General features: G+C 48.2%; 1 protein-coding gene across 1 annotated transcript in view; it reads left to right on the top strand.

Moving 5' to 3' along the window:
- BICDL1 (BICD family like cargo adaptor 1) overlaps positions 1-17006 on the top strand; it is a 49076-nt gene that overhangs the window by 31638 nt on the left and 432 nt on the right. Inside the window, exons 3-9 of the mRNA XM_074159698.1 lie at positions 1038-1154; positions 3208-3354; positions 4256-4435; positions 4746-4964; positions 6085-6228; positions 9506-9636; positions 12997-13117. Coding sequence (XP_074015799.1) covers positions 1038-1154; positions 3208-3354; positions 4256-4435; positions 4746-4964; positions 6085-6228; positions 9506-9636; positions 12997-13117 — 1059 coding nt within the window. The remainder of the gene's footprint in view (positions 1-1037; positions 1155-3207; positions 3355-4255; positions 4436-4745; positions 4965-6084; positions 6229-9505; positions 9637-12996; positions 13118-17006) is intronic.

The raw sequence follows: 17006 nt of genomic DNA, 5'->3' as shown, positions 1-17006 counted from the left end.
CTGACCACAATGCCCATTTTTCTCCTCTTTCCCTCAGCCCTCCCTCCCATCTCACCTCCCTATCTAAGGCATTGTGGCCACTGATGGCATTTGCCATTGGACATACTGCTCTGCTTGTGCCCCAAGTAGGACAGCAATTCTTCCCCTTGAGGGGGATCAATTAACTGCCAGCTACTCTGCTGGAGGGGGAGGTCTGTGCCTAAGTGTGATGGAACCTGATGGAGGCTAATTAAATAGAAAACCATCCATTTGTGCTGTCTCATTAGGGATTTGTCATAAAAACCTTATGTTCCCTTACAAGCCTAAACAAGCGTGTTCACCATGTAAAAATCAGCCATAAAGCTGTCTGGAGAGTAGTTAACATGTCTAAGCTGTCATTTATACAGGCTGTCTGCAGCCTGGATCCTGCAGGTAGGAATGGCCTTTCCACTGTCCTCAAACCACCTCACATAAATGGGGCATCCCTCCTTCGAAATGGGAAAGAGGGCCAAGCCCAGCAATCCTGCACCGACGGTCATGTGGAGCGGATGCTTCTCCGTCTGGTCCTGACGGGAGCCAGAAATGAGAGGCAAAGAGCACTTGTTATTTTAGAGCTGTGCCAAAGTTGGTCAGAGGTTTAGAAAGTGTAAATTTAATAGCAGTGTTTCCTGGGGTCTGCGGAAGTTGCTTCCCCTCTGCCTTTGTGAGTGGCCCGGTCTCCTCCTCAACCCCAATCAGGCTACTATTTCTGAGGAAAACTAAATTCTCTGTAGGGCATGGGAGTCATCATTCTGTTTTGCAATGGAAGAAAGTTACAGGCTGTATCCCTTTGGCTGCCCCAGGGGAAAATCAGCATGGTCTAAATGGCTGCTCTCCTCAATGTCTGTTCAGGATAAGCTTTTCCCTTGTCCAGATTCTGCAGGCTTCAGAGTTTCTGCCAAAACAAGGGTTTGTGCAGAAGTCATATTGGGACAGATCTTCCCATGGGCAGGAGGAGATAACTGTTTTCCTGCTGTGGGATGACCCCCGGGATAATGCCAGCTGGTGTCTTCTTCCAGGCATCGGAGGTGGAACGGCAGCTCTCCCTGCAGGTCCACACCCTCCGGGAGGACTTTCGGGAGAAGAACTCCTCCAGCAGCCAACACATCGTGCGGCTGGAGAGCCTCCAGGCTGAGGTGAGTCACCCACACTCCACCTCACTTCTTCAAAAGGTGGCCAGGGCTGTTTTAACTTGTATAATGAACTCCTCTGAACTGGGTAAACAAAACCTGCTGCTTGGAGCAAACAAAGAGAAGGATGGTAGCTGTGGGGCAAAGGAGGATTGTTGAGCAACCCCAGTGAGGATTGTTGCTGCAACCCAGGGCTGGCATGGGTCAGCTTCCACTGCTGCCTTGGCCACAAGCACGCCTGCAAAATGAATGGATGAGAGGAATCTTCCAGGTGCTAAAGCATGGCTGTGCTCTTGCAGGCCTGCCCAGTACAGATTAAACTCTGGGGCATGGTGGGAAGGTCTGCAAGGGTGTTTTTTTTCTGTTTCTCGTGCTTGCAAAGAAAGCAGCAATCCTCTCCTGCCTCTGAGCCACGCACGTGGGAAAGCAAGGAGACCCTGCCGGTTTTAGCTCCGGTACATTAGCAGGAACGATATTACCTTCCTTTCTCTTCCCTTCCCTGATGGGGGTCACTGGAGACCATGTAGGCAGGAACCAGAGTGGTAGAAGATGTCCAACTCTACTACCTAGCACTTTTTTTTATTTACAAGCTGTCTGGAAGAGCTTTTCCTAAAATCTCTCAATTTCTTCTTTTCTCCCGCTCCCACCTGCTCCCTGCTGGTCCCTCGCCTTTTCTTCCCCTCCCCTTGGTGTGGAGCAGCAGGTCCTTGAAGTAAGTATAGAGGCTCGGAAAGGGTTTGCCGGCGCGTGCATTGCTGTCATCATGCATGCCTGTCACTGTGCATGCCTCTCCTTGCCTCCTCACCTCCTTCCTACCTCTTGCTTTCCAAATCCCTTTCCCCCTGTGCCTTTCCTATGGCTCAGGAGATGTTTTTTTCTGGTGCGTGGTCATTCACAGGGTGTTCATTCCTGGTTTGGATATCAAATACGAACTCTTGATGCAATCTCTGTATTATACCTCGTATTTTTCTCGCATCCTTTTTCTCCAACCCACGCAAATCATGATGGTGGTGGGAAGAGACATCTCAGAAACCATTAGTCACCTAAGAGCAGCTTTCTAATACCTACAGCAGCCTTTACCCTGCAGAAATAGCAAGTCCACACACTTTGCTAATATTCCTTCATTCAGCCAAATCTTTCCAGCAACCTGGAAAGCAGCAAAGATGCAAGGTCCCAAAGAGGCCAAGAAAGTGGTGGGAAGTTGCTGAATTTGTCTGCAGTCCATGAATTGAAGAGAGGCCATAGGGAACACTTAGGGTTATATTGGACTGACAAATGGCATAGCTGGTCCCCAGAGGTTCTGTGTGTACTATTGTGGGAAAAGGCTCCTTTTTCTTGGTTGAACAAGAAGTGACCTTGGCTAGTGCTGATTCATCCTGTGCACTGTTCCCAGCTAACTGAATCACAGAAGCTTTGCTTGGCACATTGTCCCTTTTCACATGAAATTGCTGCCCTTGACAATTAAAAGAAGTGAACCAATTTTAAAGGCAACTGATCACTGGAAGACTAAAAATAAGCATGGCACAGAAAGAAGTCTTCACAAGTGAAAAGACAGAAAAATCCCTGATGAGGACCTGGTGAACATGCAGCAATTAAGAAGAGCATATGGGCAGTGCTGTGGCACAGCCCTGCAGGGAGCAGGGTCCCACAGGCTCATCCTGTGGTCTCCAGCACCCATAGAGAAAATACCACCATGGTCATCCAGGGACCAGCCAGGAAAAGTAACTAGTTTTGGCCAGTCTTGCAAATTTTAAGGTAGGAGGGGTGAGCAAGGCTGGTCCCCACTTAATGCATTTGGCTGTTTCTTTCTGCTCCCTGGCCTCCTGCCAGTCCAGCCAGCCCCTTTAGAGCTGCCCCTGCAGCCTTGGGAAGGAGGAGTTTACTTTCAGAGCCTTCCTAAGCTTTAAACCACACACAAAGATATGGTTTCTCTTATACAGTTACAGAATAGGTATGTGCATACTTTTGCTTTTTCCTGTTTCATTTCTCTCTTGGGAACGTAATTACCCTCCTCTCTGCTCGCTGGAAAGTGTGGACACCGCCTCTCCTTCCTCCACAGATCAAAATGCTGACAGACAGAAAGCGTGAGCTGGAGCATCGCCTTAGTGCCATGATGGAAGAGAACGACCTGCTCCAGGGAACCGTGGAGGAGCTGCAGGACCGAGTCCTCATCCTGGAGAGACAAAGCCATGACAAGGACCTGCAGGTGAGGGGACAGTGATGGAACAGGGGGAAATAGAGTAAAAGATGTAGTTTGGGGTAAAGTTGACGAGGAAGATAATCAGGAACTGGGAGACAAAACAACTGGAAGAATAGAATGGCTCATGTGAGCACAGCAGCAAGGTCCTGGGTGTTCCCATTAGGGACAGATAACAGGAGCCACAATGGGGCATCTTGACAGCAAAGAGCAGCTTAGGAGGGAGATCTGAGGAAGGGGGTGGAACAAGGTGCTGAGGAAACGAGGGAAATGTAAAAGAAAGCAAAGAGCTCTGGTTGCAGTTCATTTTACTTAGTTTTTTAATAGTAGAATTAGCTTCAGAAGGGACTTCTTTAGATCCCACTGTCCCAGAGGGCAGTAACTGGCCTTGTAGCTCTCACTGCTCAGATAGATTCCTTACAAGCCCCCTCATGTCTGCAGTCATGTGTCACCAAATGTCACTCCAGTGGATCCCCAGCTCTCCAAAACAGCCCTGAATTTTTTTTTTTAATATATATTTGTATTTATATATGTGTATTTTTTTTTGGTAACATATCTATATTTTCCTTTTGGATTCACTTCCTGCTGTGTTGTTTTCAGCGAATTTTATTACCTGAGTCCCATATTCTTCACAATGTTCCTTATTTCAGTGCTGATTAACTTGCTATTTTTATCTTTCAGGACATTCTGGAGTCTAAACAGTGTCTAATGACATTTGGAGATTATTGAGCTCCAATAAATAGCAATATCAGCCAAGAGTGCTTTCCTCCTGGCTGGAAACCCTCTTTCATGACACCCATTCCTCCCTCTCAGCTCCTTCACAAACCAAGAGACTCATTCAGTCCGTATCACCTCTATCCTAATATTTTTTTCCTACTTCCTTAACAAATTCCTTGATTTTCTTTGCAAGCTGCACCAAAGCCAGCTGGAGCTCCAGGAGGTGCGACTGTCCTACCGGCAGCTGCAGGGGAAGGTAGAAGAGCTCAGTGAGGAGAGAAGTCTCCAAAACGTCAACACAACCAGCACGTCCCTGCTATCTGAGATAGAGCAGAGCATGGAGGCAGAGGAGCTGGAACAAGAACGAGAACAGGTATTTGCCCTCTAGCCCCTGGGAAAGCCCCTGGACCTCTGTGACCAGACCCAGAGGGAAAAGGAGTTTAATGCATTTGATCTGGATTTGCAGCTGAACCAAGAGCCAGAAAATTGGGGTTGTGGTCTCAGCTCTGGTATCAACACCCTTTTGACCATATGAAAGTAAATCTCTGCATCCATTTCAAAACCAAGGTAGCAAGCTAGACAAATATTTGTGAGGTTTGACAATCACATACCTCACTTCACCATGGAAGGAGGATCTCCATGGCCTTGATGTCCCAGACTAATGTCAGGCTTTCTTTTTCCAGCTGAGGCTGCAGCTCTGGGAAGCATATTGCCAAGTACGGTATCTCTGCTCCCATCTCAGAGGTAACGACAGTGCAGACTCAGCAGTCTCTACAGACTCCTCCATGGATGAGTCTTCAGAAACCTCATCAGCCAAAGATGTCCCAGCCGGCAGCCTACGGGCAGCTCTCAGCGAGCTGAAAAGACTGATACAAAATGTACTGGATGGGGCAGACTCCACGGTAAGTTGGCAGCACAGGGAGACTTTGGCTCATGCATGTCCCCTTGTCCAGGTGATGGAACTTGCTGCAGGTTCCTGCTGGATTCTGAAGTCCCCAGTCTCCAAGAAAACCTCTGCGGCCCACAGAGATGGGCTGTCACAGTGTATAGCCTGTTGCATGGGGTTGCAGCTTGCAGTGTCAGACTGGCATAAGTTTCAAGCTCACGCAGCTATCATTTGTCTGGGAGTCATTCTGGAAAATTAATGAAAGAAGGCGTTCTTTGAGATTTGCAGTTAGAGTTTCAACATGGAAGTATTGTGGATTGTTTTATACATCACAGTTCAGTTACTCCTCTTAGGATTTTCCTAACCTTGCAATAGTATCACAAAAACATTGTAACCCCTATATTGGTAGGTTCTGCCCCTGCAAATTGACATGGAGTACAAATGTCTGGGCAAAAGCTTCCAGACTCAAATCCATTGACAGGTGAAGGGTTTTGCTGGCACAGAGTGGTGTCTGTGGGGTTTGGCCCTGGGGCTGCTGGGGAGGAGGGGATGGCATGGAGAACTACTCAGCGTCCACAGGAGTGCAGAATTATGAGAAAACACCTCACTTTTTGCAGTGGCTCAAATCAGGCCTGTTTCCATCACCCACAAGCTAGTTGCACTGCCACTGTGACTTATTTGAGGTGCCGTGGTGAGGAAGATGATGCAGACTCTGCAACTGCAGACCTGCACAGGAGTACTCACCCTCCTCATTTTAGTACCTGTAGCGGCTTGTAAGAAAGCTAAGCATAGAGATGAAGTTGTATTTGTTAAATAAATGAGTCCTGCAAAAGATCTACAAACATGGAGACTGTAGCCATATGTTACCAAGTGGTCAGTAGGTCTCTGTAAATTCAGTTTATGCTGAGGTGAGGACTTGTCTGCATGCTCTGTTTATCATGTGTAGAAGCACTACCCTTGGCTGAGCATGTTTCCACTGTGGAGGTATGTGGGAACAAAACTGAAACTCTACCAAAGTCACATTCACACTTTCTTCTTCCTTGTTTAGTACCCTCCATCCCAAACCAGTATCAAACTAATGCAATTGCCTTTTTAAAAAGTGAAATCTGAGCAAGAGATTTCTCTCCCGCTCTCAGAGCTCTCGACGAAGTGACGATGACACCTTAGAGGAACAGATCAGGAGAACAAGCGAGGATTCGCGAGCCCTGAGGGAATTAATGGAGGGAGAACGGGGAAAATTGAGGCAGAGTTTGGAGGAGCTGCAGCGACTGCACAGCCAGGTTAGCAATTCCCACACTTTGCATGTGGTCTTGTAACACCAGTGTTCATCCTCCACATCATGCCTTCCATAGAAGAAATCAACATGATAAATAATCCAGGAGGATTTGGGCCAAAACCAGTTATGGTTGGATGAGGGAGACTCTATTAAGCCCAGTGCAGAGGCTTCATGCATTTAGGATCAGAGTTTTTGACAAGTTGTCTGGGGCCCATCCCAGACATCATCTCAAATAGCCAAACTTCCTTTAAACCTTTCCCCCAATCTGCTTTTCAGCCAACCTGTCTCGCTTAAATTCTTCTCAGCAGAAGTCCCCAAAGGTACAAGGCTGCTTGATACGGAGTACTGGAAACTCATAAGTAGCCAGTCTGACCCATCTTGCTTGCAGTAAGCCCTCATAAAAGGTGTGTGCAACTGCTGGGTGGACAATACAGTGCTGCTGTGCATGGAGCAAGGTCCACCCCCTTCCACAGTGTCACAAAACCCTCATAAATGCACACCCAGGGAATCTTAATCATGGCCAGCCTGGCACCAGGCAGCACCCCAGAGCCAACAGAGACCAGCTAAGGCTAAGACAATCTCAACAGCAACAAATGATCCAACCCTGAAACCAACATCACATCCAAAGCACAGAATCACACTGCATCCGCACTGAACATAGCATCATCTGTGCCTGAGGTCCTATGCCAAAAGCAACAAATGGAGACAGGCAGCCAAGGAGATGCTCTGCAATCCCTGTCTCAATGAGACAAGTCTCCAAACACTGGAGGAGATCTGAAGGCTGCAGCAGAAGCAGCCTTTGGTGCAGCTGCTTGTGCAGCACCAACTGCATTGGAGCAGGGAATGGGATTAACGCCTTTGGCTGGTGTTGCCAGCAGCGCTGCATCACTCTTTCACTGTACCCCTTTGGAGAAGAAAAAAGAAAACACTTCCCTGTTCAGAAAGTCAGCACAACCTGGGATCTGACATTCCTTATGTAGGGCTATGGGAGCTCCCACCATGGGGCCAAAGAAAAAAAGAGCGTGAGCATCATTAAATGTCCCTAGCAGTGATGGCTGCACGTGTACGAGGATGGGAGATAGTCTCACTGACAAAGCAGCTGATTAGAGGCAGACTGCAGCGAGGAAGCAGCCCTGTCATCCATCCTTCCTTGAGGACTGCTCCTCTCAGCAGTGCAGCCACCACAACAGACACCTTTGAGGGCCCAGACTTCCGTCCCCAGTGAGACAAGCCCAGATGCTCCTCTGGCCTTGCTACCATAGCCCTGTGCACCACCCACAGGTCCCCCTTGCCCTTAAACACACCTGAAATGGAAGAGACAAGGGTTTGATCACTACAACTTGGCTATGCCGACAGAGACCATTAGAGGCTTATTCACAGATTTTGAGAGACCATCCATACACCAGCCTGCTTGTCTGGATGCAGCAACTCCTTACACAAGAGGCCTTGACAGGACACCAGGAGGGAGCAGCACTTGGTTGTTCTTTGCTGTGGCTGGTCTCCCCAAACTCCCCAGCCAGGAAGGACCAGGGGACGTGCCCTGGATCACAATCTGGACCCCAATCTCTGCTTTCAGGAGTCTCTGAATATTTAGGGAGCAAAGGGAAGACTGCAGTTCTCCCACTTTCTTCTCACACCTCTGTGTTACATGGAGAAAGGTGGGGCATAACTACAAATGCAGCAGATGTTGCTCTCAGAGAAGCACTCCAGCCTCAGACAGCAAGTACACGTCTCCTGCAGCTTTTGCCCATAACCCAGCCTCGCACTTGCTCAAGGTTAATAATTATCCTTGCCTTCCATAGAAGAGACAACATTGTCTTCAGTTCAGTGCTAAAGAAAATCAATGTATGTGGAAATGCGGTCCATCCAGGGCAGCAGTGCTTTGCTGCCTCCACATCCTTGTGTGCTGTCACTGGTATTGACACAATAAAAGGGGAACTCCTAATGGCTTTGGGGACCTTGTAGCATGACACACATTCATTGCTCCTTGCCTGAGAGCAAGGTGAGCTGGTGGAGACAGGAATCACCCCTGCCTCTGTCTACACTGGAAAGTGGTTTCACACCTTCTGCCTGGTCCATTTCCTCCTTCTGTGGCATTCCATTCTTACCTGAAACACAGACAAAACCGGTTAAAACCCCAAACCTATCTACAAATGCAGTTTTTTTGGGCCTCTTGGTCCACTGGGATCCTCTGGGATTTCAGCAGAAGAGCTCAGCATCTTTCACATAGCTCCCATCACATCATCGCTCTGAGGTGCATCCCATGCTGGGCTGCGGGAGGGCAGAGCTCAGGCAGAGCTCCCCAATTCCTTGGCAGCCCCAGCACACAGCGGGGAGTCTCTGCACACAGACAGGGTGCGTTTGCACCCTCCTCCCCCCCGACCCAGCCATGCCACACTAACAGCAGATCCTCCCACGCCGTTGATGTGATGAGCCCTTTTTGACTGTCTGCCCTCTATTTAAAGATTTCTTTGAGGATTCAAGCACTACTGAGCTGCATTTAGAGAAAGGAGGTGGGTCAAACGCTGGAAGAGTTTCCAGGTGGTGGAGTAGCGTAACAGAGCATGTGTGTGCCCTAGACAAAGAAATTAAACGTGTATGAAATATTGCAAAGCTGTGCTAATGCAATCCTTGCATGATTTCACACCCTATTAACTCACTCTGCACAGGATCAAACCGATAGATCATTTCTCAGACTATTTAAGGCTCCACACGTATTTTAAAGTCTAATTAAAATTGTAAGATGTGCCAGTAACACCTTTCATGGCGTGAAAGGGAATTTTCACATCCTTTGTCTTCAGCTTCATACTACTTCAAGACACATAACAGCCCCCTCCAAAAAATCTTATTTGCTGCTAAATGATATTTGCAATAATTTAACCCTGGAAAGATCAGACAAGCAGACTCAGAGGATGCATGCACAAAACAAATCACTTGGAGAGGGGCAATATTTCAGCGCTGATGCCATAGCGACAGCCAAGTCACAGGCAGGTCCTGCCCCAGACAGCTGCACAGCTTTCAGTGCTGTTGCTGCATGTTACTGAGGCTGTCCTGGTGACACATCTTGCTCAGACTGGCACTGTTGGCATCCCAAGGTGAGCTAGCACATTTCAAGGGGTTTGCACCATCACTAACAGCCCCCTTCCAGCAGACACAGCTTCTCCTACAAGCACAGAAGTTCAGCCTCCAGGCTGGCCCATGTGGCGCTTTTTCACGCCCCCCCACCTCATGGTGAATTTGTCTGAGCAGCTCTGGGATTCATGCTCTCCTTCTGCCCACAGGTCACACTGCTGAGTGTGGAAATGACAACACTGAAGGAGGAACGGGACCGGCTGCGAGGTGCTGCTGAAGACAAGGAGACAAGTGAACGGCTCCTGCAGGCCATCAGGGACCGAGATGAGGCCATTGCCAAGTAAGTGGTATGAAAAGCCAAAGCCAGGCTGGGTTAGCAGCTATGGAGTGTTTTAGTAGGAGATGCCTCCAGGATGGGTTTCTCCCACCCTCCATGAATTTCAGTAGCTGTAACAAAGTAAGAGAGCAAGTCTCAGCTTTGCTGGCATTGGGAAATGCTGCCAGGAGCCTGGGAGCAGGGCAGGAGATGCCGATTTCCAGAGCTTCGCCATGGCAGGACTGGGAGCATTTAGGAGGATGCTGTGAACTATGTTTTTGCCATCCCTAGCGCTGATCTGAGTCACAGCAAGGAGAGGATTTCAGAGAACCAAATGGAAACACCAGGTCTGCCCTATTTATCCTACTTTTCTTCTTTTGCTCTTCCACCAGAAATACAATCCTGCTTTCCTGCCAATCCCTGTTACTGCCCTGCTTGGGCTTCATCCCTAAACCATTTATCTGGTCAATCGCTCTCCTTTCCTGTTCCAGGGTCTTTTTTGCCCCTCCAGTCCTGTAATTCTCTATTTCTCCTTTCAGGATTCTCCCACTGTTTTGACCCTGTATTTTCCCCATCCTCCTTGCAGACCTGTGCAGCTTTGCTACCTTGTACCCCACACTTCCTTCCCTGGCTCTGTTCTTGGGCTTGCCACGCTGCCCTGAGCACTCTTTGCCCCGAGGAGATGGGCAGAAACATTCACCCTCCTGTGCTCTAGATAGAAAGGATATATCTGATAATCTCTTCAATAAGCAGATGGGCCAGGACACCACCAGTCCATCTCCTTATGGAAACGCCTAATAGTCAAGCCTTCAGCAAGAGGAGCATGAGAGCATTGCACCTCTGAGGATGTGGGGAGCTAAATCAGCATGCACAATCCCTTCCTCTATTTTTAAGCAACCCAATCATCTGTGCTGCTCTCGCTCAGGTAGCCGACTACCAATTTCCCATCGCTGTCCTCTGTAACACCTCCATCTGTTGGCAAAAATCAGGAGCATCCTAGCTGCATTCCCGGATGCAGAGAGGTGGTTCTGACATTTCCAGTGCGTGTGGGTTGCTGGTTCTGCTGTGGCAACACGCTGCCGCCGTGATAAGTCCCCCAGTAATATCTAAGCAGCAGTGGGGAGCTTCACAAGAAAAGGCTATTTAAGGTGCTTAAACCCACAGCCGGGAGTGGAAGGGTACAGCTTCTCCACAGCAGCTAATGACCCCACTGGGACAAAGCACTAATATTTACGGCTGACTGTCCTGCAGTGACAGGAGCCCAGAGAAAGGGGGACGTGACAAGTGTGCATGGGTGAGTGGCGGGTAATTAATGAGCAGAAAGTGGCTGCAAGTGAAAGCAGACAAGAGCGTCTTGTTGCTAGAAATGAAAGCATCCCTCCACAGACTGAGGGCTGCTCCCAGGCAGTGAGCCACCTGGGAGGCTCATGATATGCTTCCCACCTCTCATCTCAAGGGTTAAGTCACTTTCGTTGAAGCCCTCCCCCCAGAAAAAAGCCCTAAATCTAAACGGAAATAAAATCACTGCCTGAGGCAGACATCTGGCATGGAAAATTTTTAGCTTGAAGCTGAAGTTTGGCAACATGGGAAGCAATAGGAAAATAGGATCCTATAATAGGAGGTGTTAAGCAACCTCTACCTCGAATATAAACACAAATTCCCAAATTGCTCTTCTGCAGGGGAGAACAAGAGAGCTATTAGGAGGTGATGAATTAGCTGCAGCTAATAAGATGCAATTATTTTTCTCCGAAATGTTTGCAAGGAAAGATGGTTCCCAGCAAATTGTGTTATGGCTTCCCATCACACTGCAGTTAATTGAAAACTTAAGGTTTGTACTCACCTCTGCGCTCCCAGCATGGTAAGCAGCATTTCCCAGCTTGGGCAGCTTAGGAAATTGTTTCTCCCTAGAGGACAATTCCTTTCCACTAGCTAGTAGAAGCTGGAACATCTCAGCCACTGAACACTCTTTGGGCAACCTTGGCCATGGCATCACATGCCCAGTGGCCACCAGATGCCTGAAAAGAAACATAGCAGCAGTGTTCCCAAGGACCAGCACAACCTGGGAGCTTTCCTTAAAGCATAACATTTAATTCAAACAATTTGAACAATTTGTCATTCTTAAAAAGCGTATACAGTGATAAACTTTCTTCCTTCATTTCTTCCTTCCGTGAGTCCAAGTCCCAACTGAAAGCAGAATTGTACTCTTTGAGGCTTTTTGTTTGGTTTATATTGCAACTTATTGATCAAGTGATCATAGAATAGTTTGGGTTGGAAGGGACCTTTAAAGGTCATCTAGTCCAACCCCCCTTCACTGAGCAGGGACACTGGACCAAGTTGATCAGAGCCCCATCCAACCTGATCTTGAATATTTCCAGGGATGGGGCATTAACCACCTCTTTGGGCAACCTGTGCCAGTGTTTCACCACCCTCATTGCAAAAAAAAATTCTTCCTTATATCTAGTCTAAACTTACCCTCTTTTAGTTTAAAATCATTACCCCTTGTCCTATCACAACAGGCCCTGCTAAAAAGTTTGTCTCTGTCTTTCTTATAAGCCCCCTTTAAGTACTGAAAGGCTGCAATAAGGTCTCCCCAGAGCCTTCTCTTCTCCAGGCTGAACAATCCCACCGACTTCTCAAATATGATGGATAGTGGCTTAGCAACTTAATCTGCCAGCTCCCTCGGGACCCGCGGATGTATCTTATCAGGTCCCATGGATCTGTGCACCTTCAGGTTTCTTGGATGGTCTTGAACCTGATCTTCTTTTACAAGGGACTGTTCCTCATTGTCCCAGTCCCTGCCTCTGCCTTCTGCGACTGGGGCAGTGTGGCTAGAGCCCTTGCTGGCGAAGACAGAGGCAAAAAAAGTCAGAGTACCTCAGCCTTCTCCATATCTTGGGTAACCAGGTCTCCTGTAACCTTCTGGAGAGGGCCCACGTTTTTTCTAGTCTAATCAGACACAGAGCATTTGGGTTTTAGTACATACCATTTCTGTTCCTATGCATTAGTAAACAGAAGAAAAGGAAAAAAGTATTTATATGCAGGTTCTAGTTCGTTTTACATCTCCATTTTTAATGGCAGATCCTGCACATTATCCAGGCACGCTATATTATCTTACACAGCAGTGTATCTGAGTATCTTTTTGTATTCTTCATAGCGTGCTTACCAGAAATCTGCTCGTTTTATAGTAATAGTGCTGTTTTTATAGCAACAGTTCTGTTCCACTCCTCAGATGAATCGACTGTCCAGAATACAATGGAGATGAACAACTTGGGGACCTGCCAATGAAAGAAATTGTTGACTTCTCCTCAAAGATATGTTTAACACTTCCTTTAAAAAAATTAGAAATAAGTCACATGCCCCAATTTCTCACTCTCTCCCCCTCAGGAAGAATGCGGTGGAGGTGGAGCTAGCCAAGTGCAAGATTGACATGATGTCCCTCAACAGCCAGCTGCTGGACGCCATCCAGCAGAAGGTGAACCTCTCGCAGCAGCTGGAGGCCTGGCAGGTGAGCAGCCCTCGGTCACCGCAGGGCAGGGTCGCAGTGACACGTGGCCCAGGAGACGCCTTTGGATGACTTTCCCCCCCACTGTGGGTTTGCTGCGTTTTCAGCCCGAGCACCCATAGATAGGAGGGTTTGCTTTTGGCTCTGCAGGGACCAACGATGAGTGGTGCTGAGGGGGGTGAAATACAGCCCTCCCCGGCTCAAAGCCTTCCAGCGGTGAGCTGTTAATTAATTATACAGGAATACCCATTTAAAATGGAGAAACAAACTGTATCTTATGGCTGCATACAGCATGGGTAACATACACTTTGCAGAATAACCTGCTGTGGCCTGGGGAGGGAAGGTGTCCATGCAGTAGATGTCCCTGGGCAGGCACACCCTTGGCGATATGTGGACACAGCATGTCCTTGCATTTTCATAATGGGGCAGAAAAGTGGGAGGCAGAGAGGTCGTGGCAATTGTTTCGTGGTATAGCTGCACTGTTTTCATCAACTCAGAAGATCCAGCAAGATGGAAAAGCTAAAATCCCAGCTCTCCAGCAAGGTAAAAAAAACCCCAAACCCACAGCAGTTCAGCAAGTTGCCCTGGAGATGCTCTGCTTGGGGTCAGTGGGGAAAACCCATACAAAGGCAGAGAGCCCTTGAGAGTAGACAAAACTGCCTCCTCCTGGAAACTAGCACCAAGGGAGGGCTACTTTAATAGAAGACAAGTTCATATAAGAAGAAAGGTCCAGGCCAGTTATAGTAATTTGTTGCAGACCATGAAAGACCCTGACGCTACTAACAACCAGCCTGACCGGTAGAAACCTCTCCCGTACAACCTCGCTCCTGTTTCAACTCCACTGTGTTTTCGTTTCTCTTTTTTTTTTTTTCTTCTCCTGCTTACAGTTTGCTTCCTCAGGGCTTTTTACTATCTGGCTCCTTTGGTTTCTGATCTAGTGGCCTTTCTCAGTTCCTGTACCAACAGCTTTAGTCGTACACCCCTCCTGCCTTTGAGGTGAGCTCCCTGCACCCTTGCCAAGCACCCGCCATCTCCTCACCTGCTCCATTCGCTGCCACCATCACCTACATCTGTCTCGGTCCTCAATGTCATCTGGCAAGAGGGGCCAGTGGGGGTTTCTCCATGACCCACCGATATTCTGCACACATACACACCCCACCCCAGAACCAGGGCAGAGCACAAGGGGCAGCATCCTACACCCCATGGTGAGGCTTTACCCCCCTGGTCACCATGGTGAGAGCCAGGCTGAGGTGCACATCATTAATCCTCTGTATTCTTGAAATACAGGCTGGGATTTTACTTCTCAGCCTCATTATCTAGACGTTCAGTGCTCTGTATAGAAGCTGTCTGTATCCAAGTTCTGCTTCAGTTTGGATGTGTGGCATAAATTGAGATGTACTTACTGGTACACTCGGTATTTAGTGCCAGAACCCCCTGGTTTAGGGTTTTAACAACAGGCGTTTGCTCTCTCACTTTACACTATGTTGTCTGATTGCAGCAATACAGCAATGTCAATCCTGCTCCCACCAGCTCTCTGAGGTGAGGATCAGGCCCACTAGCACTGCAGGCAGATGTCTCCAACATACCGACCTAAAGTGTTACTATGCAGTAGCAAAATAGTTTCTAAGGACCTAATGTCCCCAAAGCAGAAGCTCAACCACAGAGGCAAAGAAACAAGTCAGGTGATTTATGAAGTTTGGGGACTATTTTGCAAAGCTGAATGTTTCTGATAAAATGGGATGAGATTCTCTGCTTTAGCTGGGCATAAATGGAGGCTTTAATCTTACACCATTTTGCTCTTGCACACTTCTAGTCTGCATTTTACCAAGCCATCAACAAGATTAGTTTTCTGTAAGCACATAATCATATAGGCTATAAAACACACCACAAGCAAAATCCCACACACCCGAGCCTAGCACAGAAGTAGCACAGGGGTGGATACGCACCTCACATCCATGCCCAATCTGACCCCATTCGTTAGTATTCGTTAGTATCTGACTGAGGGCAAGAAGAGTATTACTGGGAGTAGGGAAGGAATATGGAGCAAACATGGAAGTGAAGAGAGCTGCTTCTTTGAAATGAGAGCTCAGGGTCTTCAGTGCAATAGTGACAGGGGCACCGTTAAGAAAGAAAATGCTGCAATGCCAGCGGAGAGCTGGACCCTGCATGGCCACAGCCACCAGCCTCCAAGGTTGCCTTGAGGAGCTCCAACTCTTATCTCATCCAAGGTAGCCCAGCCCCAGCTCAGGAAGAGGATAGATACATGCCTTTTGCACCTCCTTCAGCCTCAACCCTTCCACAAAGTGCAGAAACTCCTGCCCGGAACACCCAGAGCACACCGGTACCATGTTATCCAGCTTTACGAGACCACTTTATCAGACAGGTCTCGTACCACTGGTGTTTGTCCTCCCTCCATGTCCCTGGACACCCAGTGCCAAGGCATGGACCGCAGCTCTGCCCCAGCCTTGCTGTGTACATCTACCCCGAATCTCCACAGCCAGGTGCTGTGCTCTCCGATTCATGCATCGGACAGACAGGGACCCAAATGCAGTGTACTCTGAATAGCACATACTGTATTTTTATATATATTTTTTCTATATATATAAATATACATAAAATCATACTCATCCCTTGTTATGTGGTTAACCAAGGACGCAGATCTGCCATGCTGGAGCCCAGCTACCTACCTCATTTACTAGAAGAGGTGCCTCCAAAATCCAAGTGCTATACATTTTCACATGGCAGCTTCACCTCTGGAAACCTGTTTCACCTTAATCCTGATGTTTACCTTAACCTCTTCAACTGTCCCTCTGCCTTCCCCCTTTCCAGTCCTGCTCTAAAAAGATCCAAAGCTTCCCCAGTCCACATAGATCTGCACCCTCCTGCTCCCCCAGGGAAAGTCCCTCTACTAAATTCATGTCCAGGCCATGCCTATCAATCCTTTTCCTTGCAGAAAATGCTGCAACAAGAGATTAGCCATTGCTCAAGCTTCCAGTACAAGTTGGCTGGTTTTATTCCACATGGAGGTACAGAGCAGCTGGGGCACCCGCTGGGTGATGGCAGCACCTTCCCTTCCATCTCAGTGCTGCCCTGATGGGCTGCCCTGCACGAGGTGCCGAATGAAGAGCACTTCTAGCACTACAGCTCATCCAGGGTATCCTTGGTCTCACCAGACAGTGCCCTCAGCCCTACTCAGGGACCAAATTGCTGCAGAACAGTTGATTTCTCCTGTGAGGCTAGTTTGTGTACACACATTTTCACTAAGCTACAGTTTAAATAGGCAATTATAGCAGAAATAATGGATCTGAAGGTTTAAAATTTGTAGAATTGATAGCCAGGTTTTCAAGGAACACAGTAGCACATCATTAGTGGCAACAGAACCAACTAATTATTTCGTGTAGAGTAATTTCACTGTGCTGCAAACATGGATGAAACGAGCATTTCTGGTACATCTAAGAGACCATAGTGCAGTTGTTCATGCCAAGCTGTCAGTCAGAGCTCACACCGCTCTGCTGGCTCTAGGGAAGGAGTGGGTCTAAGGAAGGAGCGCAGTTCTCTTTGGTAAGTCTGGTGCAAAACCCATGGGGGTTTTGCCCACGCCTGCCTCCAGCCCCTTGGCTCTTGGTGGCACTTTCCCCAAAGAAGCCCCACTCACAGTGGCTGTGCAGGCAGCTCTGTCCTCCCTGCCTGCCCCACATGGTGAGCCCATAGACCTGCTCAGGACAGACATCCTTACTTCTTCTGGCATTTGCTTTCAGATGCATTTGTTCTTTTTCATTTATTTCTGCCCCCAAAGGGGACACCTGCAAGATGGAGACAGCAGAGAAACATAGTTTAGGGGTGTCACAGAGTCCCAAGCAGGCACAACGCTCCTCTGTGTGACCACCTGAGC

This window comes from Numenius arquata, chromosome 16 (assembly GCF_964106895.1).
Source record: "Numenius arquata chromosome 16, bNumArq3.hap1.1, whole genome shotgun sequence".
Lineage (NCBI taxonomy): Eukaryota > Metazoa > Chordata > Aves > Charadriiformes > Scolopacidae > Numenius > Numenius arquata.
The sequence above is the reverse complement of the archived record's forward strand: the minus strand, read 5'-3'. Positions and strand labels throughout refer to the sequence as shown.